The sequence below is a fragment of the Dermochelys coriacea genome, chromosome 1 (genome assembly GCF_009764565.3).
Source record: "Dermochelys coriacea isolate rDerCor1 chromosome 1, rDerCor1.pri.v4, whole genome shotgun sequence".
Classification (NCBI taxonomy): Eukaryota; Metazoa; Chordata; order Testudines; family Dermochelyidae; genus Dermochelys; species Dermochelys coriacea.
In genome coordinates, this window is record NC_050068.2 from 111,764,591 (window position 1) to 111,779,464 (window position 14,874).

General features: G+C 45.8%; 1 protein-coding gene across 3 annotated transcripts in view; it reads right to left on the reverse strand.

The window, feature by feature from the left end:
• Positions 1-14,874, reverse strand: part of GAS6 (growth arrest specific 6) — a 98,796-nt gene that overhangs the window by 17,901 nt on the left and 66,021 nt on the right. For all 3 annotated transcript variants that reach the window (XM_043507613.1, XM_038387543.2, XM_043507646.1), the window contains 4 exons: positions 8,185-8,349; positions 5,988-6,156; positions 2,822-2,994; positions 612-840 (listed from right to left, as the gene is read on the reverse strand). In XM_043507613.1, the coding sequence (XP_043363548.1) occupies positions 612-840; positions 2,822-2,994; positions 5,988-6,156; positions 8,185-8,349 (736 nt within the window). The remainder of the gene's footprint in view (positions 1-611; positions 841-2,821; positions 2,995-5,987; positions 6,157-8,184; positions 8,350-14,874) is intronic.

Below are 14,874 nucleotides of genomic sequence, written 5' to 3' on the forward strand. Positions count from 1 at the left end.
GAAGCTACAGAAGCACAGCAATAAGCCCCTAAGACTTCCAACAGAGTCGAGGTGAATGAGTCACCCACTCAACAGAGGGTTAGAGGTACCAAGAGCCTGCATAGAGCCTGAAGTCAGTCTGCAAAGCTGGGGAGACAAAGGGAGTGAGAACCTCAAAAGGTCTGACTACACCTTCAAGTGCTTTGGTCCTTATCTGATACTGATCTCAGACTTGTACGTGGGCTGAATGTGATGCTAATTCAGGGCTCCATACATCTGAGGTAATAACCTCCACAGATTATGCCAGACTGATAGTGACCCTCCTTATAGTTCTTCTTTGACCAGGTAACCCCATTTTTTGACCAAAAAGAAACCCAACCAAGATTCCTATTCTTGCTTCCTCCTCTCCAAAAAGGCTGATATAGTCATTCAACAAAAACAAGTTAAAAAAACCCAGGGTATCAATGCTAAATGCCCTCCTTGCACCCACTCATGCACAACAAAACTCACTTGGGCAGAAATAGAGCGTTTGACACCAGAGTCTAACGAACACATTTGATCCTTTTTTCAATCGCTAGTACTATTATTTTTTGTTAGAACCTGCATTCTGCTTTGCAGAACTCGATAATTACCTGGCAGTCCTCCCACATATGTCTTCACAGATGACTGCAGGTAGCCCTCCAAGAGAAACAGACTGTCCTGTAGCTGGGAATGGCTTAATTCACTCTGTCCTGCAGTCCCATCCACGGTGAGCAATAACTGCCCCTTGCTGATGAAGATGTCCACAGAGTGTTCCTGATCATCACAGACGTTTATTGCCAATCTGGACACAACTGTGTTCTCCATGGCCAAGATAATGAACTGAATAGCAAAAAAGCGCAATAAGTGAAGGCACAGACACAAACTGAAACTTGCACGTTTCCCGTTTCATAATGCTCGTAACTGCAGCTGTTTAGAAGGCTTTTTCAGAGACAGTAAAGAATGGATTATATTATTATTACTGAAAGTCAGGTTCTGAGCTCACTTACACTAGATTTATACCTTGCATAACTCCATTGTCTGGGTCAGATTCTCATTTACACTAACAGCACACCTGAAGAACTCTGTACAGATCGAAAACCTGTCTCTCTCATCAACAAAAGTTGGTCCAACAAAAGATATTACCTCCCCACCTTGTCTCTCCAATATCCTGGGACCAACACAGCTACAACAGCACTGTAAACACCACCACTCCGGCAGTTCAAAGGAGGCTTAAGGATAGATGACTGGTGCCTCCCCATACTGGGGGAGGAAGGGGACACCAGCTAAAGGGGAGGACACGTGACCTCTCCATCCTACCCCCAGTCCGGGGCCCCTGCGCTCTCCCTGTCCCCACCCCACGTTACTGGGGGGTGGGGGGCAGCAGCTCTGTCCTCCACAGGGCTGGCTCCCCCTGGCATGTTTGGCTGCTGTTCCTAGCAGCCAGGCCCCAGAGCCACTCCTGGATGATACCTGGTGTAGCACAGCAGCTATCTGGGAGAACATCTGGCTTCAGTAGCAGTGGGATGCCTCCAGCCCAGGCTTGGCTTCCGGGACAGCAGCTGAGTGAGTCCGAGCCCCCACGCTCTCCCCGGGATGCTTAGAGTCGGCTCTGTCCCCAAAAGCTGAGCCAGGGCAGGGAGCAGCGGCAGCCTGCTCTGGCTTGACTTCTGGGGACAGGAGCCAACTTTGAGCATCCCAGGGAGAACGGGGGGGCTGGCTCCGACTTGCTTGGCCACTATCCCCAGAAGCTGAGCCTGGGCAGGGGGCATCCCACTGCTACTGCAGCCAGATGCTCTCCCAGACAGCCGCTGCACTGCACCAGGCAGCATCTCAGGCAATGTGACTGGAGGAGGCTCTGGCCCTGCCCCTTCCTCTCTCTGTCTGGGCCAGCTGCTTGAGGGGCATTTGACCCTTCGTGTCCCTCCCATGCATCACCTCACTGCCAGAATGTTGTTGAGCAGCCTAAGGGCTTGTCTGCACTACCGCAGTAGATCGACCTAAGTTTACGTTATTCCAGTTACGTGACTAACATAACTGGAATCAACGGAACTTAGGTCGACTTACCCCGGTGTCTTCACTGTGCTGTGTCGACAGGAGACTCTCTCCAGTTGACCTCCTTTATTCTTCTCAGGAAGCTGGAGTACCAGAGTGCACTCTGCCATCGATTTAGCAGGTCTTCACTACACCCGCTAAATCGACATCTGCTGCATCGATTGCAGCATCATCAATCTCCCCGTATTGAAAACAAGCCCTAAGTGTAAATGAGAAGTAGTCTCACTGACTTCAGTGGAATTACTACTGAACTGTGACAGCAAAATCTAACCCTATATTATGAATATAACTACTTATATTGTTTATACCGTACATGGCACTTTGCAGACACTCTGGAGTTAGGCCTCTGTTACTCCCTTGACTACAGTGGAGTTATTATTCGCTTACACTATAGAACACAAAGTCTCTGTACAAAGGAGTTTATAGTACAATTCAGACTAATGCAACAAAGTGGCTAAAATTCAAGAGGTTGAGCCATATTGTCAGTGTGGAGATATTTGCTACTGAATCAATATACTTTATAAGGGCCAAATGTTCACAGAAGTGTCTACTCCTCCTTCTAAAACTGTCTCCACAAAAAGCAGAATTCCTGTACTCTGATGACATTCAAACATCTGATTTGCATATAAAATTCTGAACTGGTGAATGCAAATGCATACACAAAGTGGCAGGCACAAATTTTGAGATTTTTTGAAAATGGCCCTAGAAATTCTGATGAAATATCAAGGGATCTTTTTGTTTTACACCAGTAGAAGATTAAAGCTTGTACCTGTTGTTTAAGTTTCTTTGTAGAGTGATAGTCAATCAGAGCCAGCGATAAAGGGACTGAAGCTTCTTCACCAACCAGAGCAAACAGTACCCCGGTGTCTGCTGCTGGCCGAATTACAGTGTTTACTTCTACTTCCCAATTCCTTTCAGTTTCATTTCCAACAGATGGTTGCACTAGAGAGAGAGATGCATGTCAGAAAAACAAAATGATTGTCCATATGCTCATCCATCCATTGTCGTCTTGTCTGCCACTTGGTCAGATTGCCACATCTCTTTAACCCAGAAAAAACAACAAGTGTTAGTGCAGAAAATCAGAAAGGAAAATGGTAACAGCTCTGCCTTGTTACACTCCACAGAAAGGGCCGCTGCCTTTCAGAAAGTCAAAAGTCAAGGTTGAGGATTTTGTTTTTTTAAATCAAGGACATTCAATTGCTAAGGGTATCAATCATGGGCGGTGCATAGCATAGGCTGAGGAAGGATGTGCCTCCCCAAACAGCCTCATGTGGCTCCATCCACGTTCCGCCCCAAGGCCCCCTCCTGCTTGCTGATAGTTGTCCCACCCCAGGCGGACTGCTTCCTCTTCCGGGAAGCCTGCTGGGTGGGGCTAGGGCAGCCAGCCTGTGGCCAGGAATTGGGGTGGCTGGGGCCCTGGCACTGGAGCTGCGTCGCCCAGCACTCCGGGGTTGGGGGAGGAGGCGGCACGCGCCACCTGGTGCTCCATGGCTGCAGGCTCTCCAGTGGCCTAGGGCTGGGGAGCAGGTGGGCAGGGCCTCAGGCAGAAGAGGGAGGCCAGGCCAGGGACTAGCCTCCCCAAACCCATGGTCCACCCGCCGCCCATGCTATCAATCCATCACAATATCTGTTGCAAGATGTGGAATCCAATTTTTGTATCGGTCTTGAACTTTACAAAATGATGAGGAATTGAACACTTTCACACAAATGTGTCAAAATGAAACAGAAGAAATATAAATAGAACACTTCGAGCACTATCCCTTCACAAGCCATTCAGAGGTTCTGAAGCCCTTTTAGCTTGCAATAAACAGTCTCGGGCTGAACTCAGAAATAGATCCTATTGACGCCCTTCTAGTTTTTTAGTTTTAAATCTGATATTGGGTAGAAAGAACGAGGCTTACATGATTTCCATAAGAATGGCCATACTAGGTCAGACCAATGGTCCATCTAACCCAGCATCCTGTCTACCAACAGTAGCCAATGCCAGGTGCTTCAGAGGGAATGAACAGAACAAGTAATCATCAAATGATCCATCCTGTCACTCATTCCCAGCTTCTGGCAAACAGAGGCTATGGACATTTCAGAGCATGGTGTTGCACCCCTGCCCATTCTGGCTAATAGCCATGGATGTAGCTATCCTCCATGAACTTATCTAGTTCTTTTTTGAACCATGTTATAGTTTTGGCCTTCACAATATCCTCTGGCAAAATATTCCACCGGTTGACTATGCATTGTGTGAAAAAATACTTCGTTTGTTTTAAACCTGCTGCCTATTAATTTCATTTGGTGACCCCTAGTTCTTGTCTAATGAGAAGGAGTAAATAACACTTCCTTATTTACTTTCCCCACAAGAGTCATGATTTTATAGACCTCTATCATGTCCCCCCAGTCATCTCTTTTCCAAGCTGGAAAGTCCCAGTCTTATTAATCTCTCCTCATATGGAAGCTGTTCCATACCCCTAATAATTTTTGTTGCACTTTTCTGTACCTTTTCCAGTTCCAATATATCTTTTTTGAGATGGGCAAACAGATCTGCACACAGTATTCAAGATGTGGCCTATCCCTGGCCTGTCTAGACAAGATCATAGACAATACTGATTTATTACTGCTGTAAATAGGATAAATGGTGTCTTTACTGTTACTAAACAAAAAAAAAAGTATAATTGTTTATATAAATTAATATAAATATGTAAATTCTGAGAATACAGCTCTGTTAAGAATGTGGTCTCATTTGCACTTCAGATGCCAGGCTCTATTTGGTAGTTCTTGCATCTATGTTGTAAACAGCATGACAGTCACCTAGTAAGATATTCTCTAATTTATACTAGCAGAACAGAAAAATCCACATAATGCTGCACAAAAGATAACGGGAGAGGAGAACTTGTAATCAGGCCTGTCAGCATTTAAAACTTTTACCAATGTCAATGGTCTATTTTAGTTCTTCTGTGGACAGGTATAAATGGAAGAATCTGAAACAAAGGCAAAGCCATCCTTCTAATTCCTAAATTATTATGATTAAGAGACGGTTGGAACTAAATCCAGGCCAATTTCACATAGCCTGTGTTGATGTCCTCGCTATATCATTGATATAGTTACCATGACTGATTTGAATCTAATAAATATCAACTTAAATCACAAGTGAAGTTCAGTATGTACATTTCATTTTAGGCAACAGTGAACTTCTATCTAATGCCATGGCTACACTACAGAGTTTACAGCAGTGCAGCTGCACCGATGCAACACTGCTAGTGCAGATGCTCTAAGCTGACGAAAAAGAGCTCTCCTGTCGACTTAATTAGTCCAGCCTCCGCAAGCAGAGGTAGCTATGTTGGTGGGAGAAGCTGTCCCGCCGACATAACACTGTACACATCAGCGCTTAGATTAATGTAATTTATGTCGCTCGGAGAAAGGGAGGGACTTATTCAGACCCCTGAGCGACGTAACTTATACCGATATAATCTGTAGTGTGTACATAGCCTAAGTCATAATCTAATATACATTACTATGACTGACAGTGTCTTGTTTAAGAAAAGTCAGAGTTGCAATAGCAATAGAAGGGTACACACACATCAGAGATAAATGCATTGTCAAAACTACACAGAGGGAACCTAATCAGAGTTGCCCATATAATGTTGGGTTCTAGCCAGCATTATTAGATCTTCCTTTTCATGAATCCCAAATTCAGCTTCTCACTAAAGCTACTAGCTCTCTTAATTGGGAAAGAGCTAATTCCAACTGCTTTATTTTTTTAATACACGTGATGATTTCTCCCTACCCATTTAAATCATTTCAGAGCATGTGTGTATGTGTCTAAAAAAATCAAAGGCTTACCTGAGAAGTCAGGAATACATGCACTTTTACAATTGTTATTTCTGTTGTTTGAATACATAGGTATGGACAACATACTATGACAATGATAAAAAAAAAGCACTTACTATAATTGAAATTAAATATAGCAAAACCACTGCCAGGATAGAAAGATCCTCGTCCTGCCACCGAGAAGCACTGCATCTTGTCATTCAGCTTTATTGTTTCTTGGATTGTAGTATCTTCGCCATTCAACCAGTTCCATGCCCGCATACAACCATCCAGCCGAGGATTTATCTTGTAAGACAGAGAAATAATCTTACCTTGAGTTGCTGTTCTGCGTTAAACAGAGAGAGGACTATGGGCACAGAGGGTCCCAGAAGATCAAACTATATAATGGTGTGGGGAAAATCTCACCACATTTACCACCATGCAATCATACCAGAACAGACTCAAGCCCCAATCCTGCAATGACATCCATATGTGCAGACCTCTGTGCCATTGGCACTGACTCCATGGGCACTCTAGGGCTGTTCAGCTGTGCACAGGAGGTGCTGGGGGGAGGAGGTGGAGTGAGGGCAAAGCGAATGTGGAACAGGGATGGAGCTAGAATGGGAAGAGGTGGGGTGGAGTGGGTCCTGGGACGGAGAGGGGGTCGAGCAGCGCCAGGAAAATTAGAAAGTCAGCACCTATGCTCTGTGCCCAGGCAGATATCCACTGAAGTAGTAATGCTCCACGGGGTATGGCTCATGCAGGGACTAAATTTGCTTTTGTAACTGTGTTACCCACTTCCACATGCTGTACATCTTTAGAGCCATTTATTTCTAAGAATCCCCAAGAGATTTGCCATGTATAAATCCATGTGAAACTCCTTACAAACAGAGGGCAATTATATGTAATGAATTATAACACATTTCACCGTAAAAAGCTCATATCACACAATGTGTGAAATGAGAAGAGAAATGACCAAGTGGTATGCACTGTGACGAGAGACAGATGTAAAAGACGTATGGCAAAGAGCCAGAAGTTGGGTGCAACCTTACACGCACACCCCCACCTAGTTAATTCCAGCTTTTATTTATATTTTAAACTTTAGCATTAAAATGGGAGAAAGCAAGTACACCAAAGGCTCCTTTGAAGCTGCTAGATTAGTAATGGTTGGTTTCAGAGTAGCAGCCATGTTAGTCTGTATCCACAAAAAGAACAGGCACCTTAGAGACTAACAAATTTATTTGAGCATAGGCTTTCGTGGGCTACAGCCCACTTCATCTGATGCCCAGAATGGAACATACAGTAAGAAGATATATATAGACAGAAAGAGGGTAAGTGTCAGATACAGAATAAAAACCAGGGGTTTCTGGCTCCCAGGCCCATGTTCAGACCACACCTCTAGTTGAAACACATTCAGAGTGGCAATCACCCTGAACGACATACCCTTAGGTTGCTACATTTCCAGTCTTGAGGCCACAGGATTGTCACCTTATTTAAAAACAAATAAAACCCAGCCCCATTGTTCAAGGTGGAAAGTCAGTCAAAAGAGAGGTAGAACAGCAGCTATTTGAACAATAACTCATATAAACCTCCTTGCACTGTTGGCGTCCATGGAAATTCTGGCTACATTAATTTAAAAGCTTCCAAAAATAGTCTCAAGTCTCAGTCAAACTTCTCCAAGGAGCATCTTGACTTTCATTCCTATAGAAGTATCTTAATTAGAAAAAAAGGAATTGGTTTCTTAGCTGTAACAAAAAGAAAAGGAGTACTTGTGGCATCTTAGAGACTAACAAATTTATTAGAGCATAAGCTTTCATGAGCTACAGTAGCTCACGAAAGCTTATGCTCTAATAAATTTGTTAGTCTCTAAGGTGCCACAAGTACTCCTTTTCTTTTTGCGAATACAGACTAACACGGCTGCTACTCTTAGTTGTAACAGACTTTCATGAAGATGGAGAATGGGGGGCAAAAAACCCCAACCCCAAAACCACATACAAGCCAACAAAAAGCCTTTTATAGGGTGAGAAACCACCCATGCTACCATGTCTGGGGCTCACTACTAAAAATAAATGCTAAAAAGTTAGCAGAAATAAAAGTTTGGCATTGTACATACTTCAACATTAAGCACTATGCTGGTGTACGGAAGAAAGTTCCTCCTACACTGCTCCCAGCCTCAAAAACACACTGGGCCTGATTTGTCTCTCACTTAGCCTGGCGTAAATCAGGACTTACTCCACTGGGGTCTATAAAGTTAGCCTGTTGTAAGTGAAGCTAAAAGTCAGGCCCACTACACTCTGTGTAGCAACATGATTGAAGATTAAGAGCAGTACTCACGGATTGAATAAGGTCTTTAGTTTTAAAAGGAATGCCTCCCACTGTTAAGTTCAGCTGATACAGTCCTTTGTCCAAAGTAAACAGATCTCCTGCAACAGCTATTTTCATAACTGCATCCTTGTTGACCTTTATAAACAAACTTCTCTCCAGTTCTTCAACAGAGATCTGAATAAAATTGTAAATAAGAATATTCAGAGATAGAGAGGTTTAGTATCTGCAAAGTCAAAAAGTACAGCCACAATTAATGAAATCCTCAAGCTAAGAAAATATTTATTGTGCCGAGCCCAATTCATTAACTTTTTACCATTTTATGTTGTCTTTTGATTAAAATAAACAAACAAACAAAAAAAACCCACTTGATAACTTGTGCTGTCATAAGAAGTTACACACCTTGTGCAGTAATGATGGTTCTTCAAGATGTGTGTCCATGTGGGTGTTCCACTCTAGGTGTCAGTGCATCCCTGCGCCAGAGATCGGAGATTTCTCGCATCAGTACTCGGTTAGGGGAAGGGCACGCACAGGAGTCATCTCGTGCAGCTGTTGGCACCTCCTGTAGCGCATGCTCCCCCGACCGTCCCTCTGTTCCTTCTCTACCGCAGAGCTCGGTTGTGTGAACTCCAAAGTACAGGGGAGGAGGGAGGGTAGTGGAGCACCCACAGAGGGACACATCTCGAAGAACCATCGTTACTGCACAAGGTGAGAAACTTCTTCTTTGAGTGGTGTCCCTGTGGGTGCTCCACTCTAGGTGCTTGTAGAGCAGTATCCCACCAGGGGTGATAGGGGTTCGGAGTTATGTATAAGTTTGTGATGAGAGCACTGTAAGGCCAACAACAGAGTCGGAGACATGGCCTTGGGTGATAGCGTAATGCTTCACAAAAGCGTGCTCTGATGTCCAGGCTGCAGCTCTACAAATGTCTATTAAGGGGACATTGTTCAAGAATGCAATCGATGTTCCCATGGTTCGCGTTGAGTGGGATCTGATGCCCACAGGGGGTTCTTTGTGATGCAGGTGGTAGCAAGTTTGAATACAATAGAGACCCAATTGGAGAGTCTCTGGGTTGATATTGTAGAGCCCTTGGAGCGCTCTGCTGTAGAGACAAATAGTCTTGGTGACTTGCGGTATGGTTTAGCTCTGTCCAAGTAAAAGGCTACAGCCGTCTGACATCTAGCATGTGCAACGTTGTTTCTCGAGAGTTATGTGGCTTGGGATAGAAGGCAGGTAAGTGTATAGTTTGGTTAATATGAAAATTTGTAGCCACTTTGGGCAAGAATTTTGGGTGAGGACATAACATGATTTTGTCTTTGGTAAATACAGTGTATGGTGGTTCAGCCATCAATGTTCCTATTTCACTGACACTTCTGGCAGATGCGTTTGCCACTAGGAATGCAACCTTCACTGACATATGAAGGAGTGAGCAGGTTGCTAGAGGCTCGAAGGGTGGTCTTGTGAGACATTTGAGCACAAGATTGAGATCTCATGGTGATGCAAGTTGGCGTACTTCTGGGCACATGTTCTGTATACCTGCTAGAAAGCACCATGTAATCGGGTGAGTGACTACTGAAGCCCCTTCTATCTGTTCGTGGAGGGCCGTAATGGTAGCGAGGTGTACTTTAATAGATCTTATAGCTAACCCCTAGGTAGTCTAGGATCAAAGATAGAGGCTCCATGGTCGCGTCCAGCTTTTTTTTGCTGACACCAAAGGAGAATCTTCTCCACTTGTGGCAGTAAGTATTTCTAGTGGTGAGGCGACAACTATTTAGTAATACCTGTTTTACTTTCTCCGAACAGTTCAATTCCCCGTGTTGGAACTAGAGAAAGGCAGCGGTTGTGGAGCACAGACTGCTAGATGTGAGAGGTACGGAAACCAAGTCTGTCTGGGCCATGTGGGAATAACGAGAATGATGTGTGCTCTGTCAAGTCGTATCTTGCGGATGACCCATGGGATCAGTGGTATCGGCGGGAAGGTGTACATGAGTGACGCGGTCCACGGGATAAGGAAGGCATCTCCTAGCGATCCCGGTGCCAGGCCTACCCTGGAGCAAAATGTGGACATTTGCGATTTGTCGCTGAAGCAAAAAGGTAGATTACTGGGTGACCCCATTTTTGGAATATTGTATCGAGAACACTGTCGTGGATTTCCCACTCGTGTTCCTGTGAGAAATGCCTGCTCAGGCTGTCAGCTGTAGTGTTTTGGCACCTGGTAGGTATGATGCTGTGACGTTTATATTGTTGTGGATGCAAAAGTTCCATAAATTCATGGCTTCTACACATAACGAGTGAGACCTGGCTCCTCCTTGGCGATTGATGTAAAACATGCATGCCACATTGTATGTGAAAATAGAGATTAAGTTTTCTCGTATGAGTGGGAGGAAGTGTCGGCATGTAGTGTGTACCGTGCAGAGTTCCAGGAAATTGATATGTAGTTAGGCTTCCGTCACAGACCACTTACCTTGTAGATTGTGGTGCCCCAAGTGGGCGCCCCAACCTATCAGGGAGGCATCTGTTGTGATACTCACTGATGGGGGGGGTCTTGTTGAATGGGAATCCCGGAGCATACATTCTCTGGCTGTGTCCACCATTGTAGGGAGAGGATAACCCTTGGTGGTAGTGTTGCACGTCTGTTGAGAAAGTGTTTGCTGGGTGTATAGACCATGCTTAACCAGTGCTGCAGACAGCACATATGGAGTCTGGCATACTTTACTACGAAAGTCATAGCTGCCATATGCCCCAGAATCCGAAGGCATGTCCTCACTGAAGTTTGTGGGCTGACAGTCACCGTGGAAATAACACTGGTCACTGTAGTGAATCTGTGGTTTGGCAATATTGCTTTGGTTTGTATGGAGGCTAGGTCGGCTCCGATAAACTCCAATCACTGGGTTGGTTCCAGGGTGGATTTCTTTTCGTTTATCTGTAGACCTAGCTGGTGAAACAGGTCTACTGTGGTCTTCAGCATGCCTGCTGCTTCTTCTCGGTTGGTACCCTTGAGAAGGCAATCGTCCAAATAGGGGAAGATTATGACTCCTTTGCATCGTAAATGTGCTGCTACTACCGCAAGCATTTTTGAGAATACATGGGGAGCAGTGGACAGTCTGAAGGGAAGGACCCTGTATTGGTAGTGGTTGGGTCCTACTGTGAACCTCAGGAACCGTCTGTGGGCAGAATGTAATACGGAAGTATGCATCTTGGAGGTTGAGGGCTGCAAACCAGTCCCTGCCATCTAGCACTGGGATTATTGTGGCCAGAGTGACCATTTTGAACCTGTGGTTGTGTACGAACCTGTTGAATTTTTGGAGATCTAAGATTGGTCTCCATCCCCCTCCTTTCTTCTCTGTCAGGAAATATTTGGAATAAAAACCCCTCCCTCGGTATTGATGTGGTACTGGTTCTACAGCACCCAGCAGTAGGAGATGTCTACTTCCTGTTGCAGAAGGTGCTCGTGAGAAGGGTCCCTGAAGAGGGACGGGGAAGGGGAGAAGGTAGGGGGATGCTGTGAAAGGAATGGTGTAGCCAGATTGTATGATCTCCAAAACCCATTGATCTGTGGTTATCGCAGCCCAGGCATGGTAAAATAGGCGTAGGTGGTGACCAAAATTGTGGGATGGGGTATCTGTTGGCATTAGAGGTGTGGGGAGGTCATGCATACCCTCGATCAAGACTTCAAAATTGTGTCTTAGATGCAGAAGGATGGGTGGACGAGGCCTGGTTCTGTGGAACTCGTCGTCTCTCAACCCGTTGTTTGGGTCTGTTCTGAGTGAAGTATCGTGGTTGTTGACAGTTGAACAAGGTGTTTTGTGACCTCTGGTATGGTTAAAAGCGAGGGTGTTTGTCAGGCGGTGAGTGTATCTCTAGTGTACACAGTGTCGCTCAGGAGGCCTTCATGGTATGGAGGACGATTGGTATGGAGGTTTGAGATGAGAATAGTTTATCCCTATTGAAGAGGAGGTCCTCCACTTTTAGCTGTAGTTCTTTAGAAATTCCTGAAGCCTGCAACCATGATGTTCTTCTCATAACCACAGCTGTTGCGGTTGTTTGGGCAGCTGTGTCCGCTACATCTATTGAGGCTTGCAGTGCTGTGTGGGCTATTAACTGACCCTTGTTGATAATGGCGTTGAGTTGAGGATGTTTATGCTCAGGGAGGTCTTCCACAAGCTCTTGTATTTTACTACAGTAATCATAATTTGCTAGAGCAGAATAGTTGGCAACTCTAAGCAAAAGTGTGGCTGACGAGTAAGCTTTCCACCCAAAGAGGTCCAGTCTCGTGTTCTTTATCTTGCGGTGAGGAGCGGAAATGAGGTGGTTTACTGCGCTGATTAGCAGCTTTTACTACCAGAGAGCAGGCTTGAGGGTGTGAGAACAAAAATTCCATGCCTTTGACTGGAATGAAGTATTTTCCGTCAGCCCTTTTGCTGGTGGGTGGTGCCGATGCCGGTGTTTGCCATATTACCTCTGCAGGCTCCATTATAGCCTCATCCATGGGGAGGGTGATCTTGGTCGATGATGCCGGTTGTCAGATTTTTAACAACTTATGTTGTTTCTCCTGCACCTCATGTAAGGCAATTTCTTGGCTGTTTGCTACTCTTTTGAAGAGTTCTTGGAACTGTTTCAAGTCATCTGGTGTTGTAGGGGTAGACGGCGTCACTGCTTTGTCTGGTGCAGAAGATGAGCGTGGGGCAGGTGGTGAATCATCCAGGTCTGCCTGCGATAGCATCTCTTCCTCTTCCATCCCTGTCTTGGGGGCGGGGGGTGTCAGAGGTTTCTCTGTGTGGTAAGGATGGGTGTACTCTGCAACAGTGGGACCAGAATAGGGGTTCTGGTATGTGGGCCAAGGACCCCATTGTGGCTATTGCATGGGGTAAGGTGGCAATGGGTAAGGCCAGTGCTGGGCATATCAGGGCTGTGAATGCTCAGAGGGATGAGGTTTAGGCTTCACAGTGTTCCATGTAGGTCTCATCTGTGATGGGGATGAACGCTGAGAGGAGAAGCAGTTGTCCTGCACGCTCCTTCCTCACCATTATGCATGGAGATTGGTGCAGGAGATGGTGCCGCGCTATACAGCTTGGGAAGTGTTCAGTGCCGAGCAGTGGTGACTGCGATGCCGAAGAAGCTGCTATGTCAGCAGGACACAGGGAGTTGCGCTGGTCCCGCCTTGGGGTTGCAGTCGACCGTTGTGTTGCCGACCAGTGCTGGATTCAGCCTGTTAGGCGGCAGCAAGTCTTGGGTCAGTGCCGGTGGAGGCAGCATTGATCGAGGTGCCGCTGCCTGTGCCGCGCTCTGCACTGGGGTACTCGGTGCCGTGGAGGAGACTTGACGTCTCAACTTCGGTGCTGTGCGTTGGGGCTCAGCAAGGGTCCGCTGAGGGACGGTGCCGGAGGAGCCCAGTGCCTTGTAAGTGCTCACGCTGGATGAGTGGAGCACTGAGGATAATGACCTCACTGGGGAAGCTCTCTTTTTCTGAGAAACCCTTGCTGGAGAGGTCAAAGCTCGCTTCCTGACAGTTTTGGAAGTCGGATCCTTATCAGAGCTCAGGGATCTCGGTTTATGAGACTCCCCGGAGGACGTCTCTTGCGGAGGTTGGAGGGATTTCTCCAGCAAAAGCATTTTCAAGCGGAGATCCCTGTCACATCTTGCCCTTGCTGTTAAGTTGGTGCAATGTATGCAGTTCTGGGAGATACGAGTTTCTCACAGACAATGAATGCAGGAAGTGGGACCGGCATCGGTTCAGGGCAGGAGTCACACTTTCTAAATCCTGATAAGCCTGGCATGACTGCAGTTAAGCCTCTCCTGCCTCTCTAGAGATAAGGGTGGGAGTTAATTGTAATGGCAAACTGTAGAAACTGTTCCCAAACAGGGAGTTAGGGAGAGAAAAAGTCGTCTTCTTTCTTCTCTTTTCTGTTTGGTTGGTTGGTTTTTTTTGGAAGAAAAACCTCTAAGAGGAACTAAGGAAACTATGTATAGACTAAGACTAACGAAACAATGCAACTAAGTATAGACTAAAAAGAAGTTCCTATGTAACTTGTAACTTTTTTTTTCTTCCAGAAAGTATCAAAGAGAGCACTGCCGCGGACCTCCGTCTGCAGCTGAGGACAGTTGAGAAGGAACAGAGGGACCATTGGGGGAGCATGCACTACAGGAGGTGCCAATGGCTGCAATAGATGACTCCTGTGTGCGCCCTTCCCCTGACCGAGTACTGCTGCGAGAAATCTCCGATCTCCAGCACAGGGACGCACCGACACCTAGAGTGGAACACCCACAGGGATACCACTCAAAGACGAACAGTAGATTCTACCCATCTGTTTTATAACAAATAGAAGAAAACCCACATATGTTTCAAGTTGAAACCAACATTGCAAAAGGCAGAGAACACAGTCTATACTATGAGTGGATTAATCATGGGGGGGAGGGATAGCTCAGTGGGTTGAGCATTGGCCTGCTAAACCCAGGGTTGTGAATTCAATCCTTGAGGGGGCCATTTAGGGATCTGGAGCAAAAACTGGGGATTGGTCCTGCTTTGAGCAGGGGGTTGGACTAGATGACCTCTTCAGGTCCCTTCCAACCCTGATATTCTATTCTATGATTTAATGTTTATGCAGTGTTTTGGAGATGTAACAGTCTAACTGCAATAAGAAGTTATTTATTATCCTCCTCCTATTATAGCCATATATGAAAAAAAAGGCTGAAAGGACAGATAA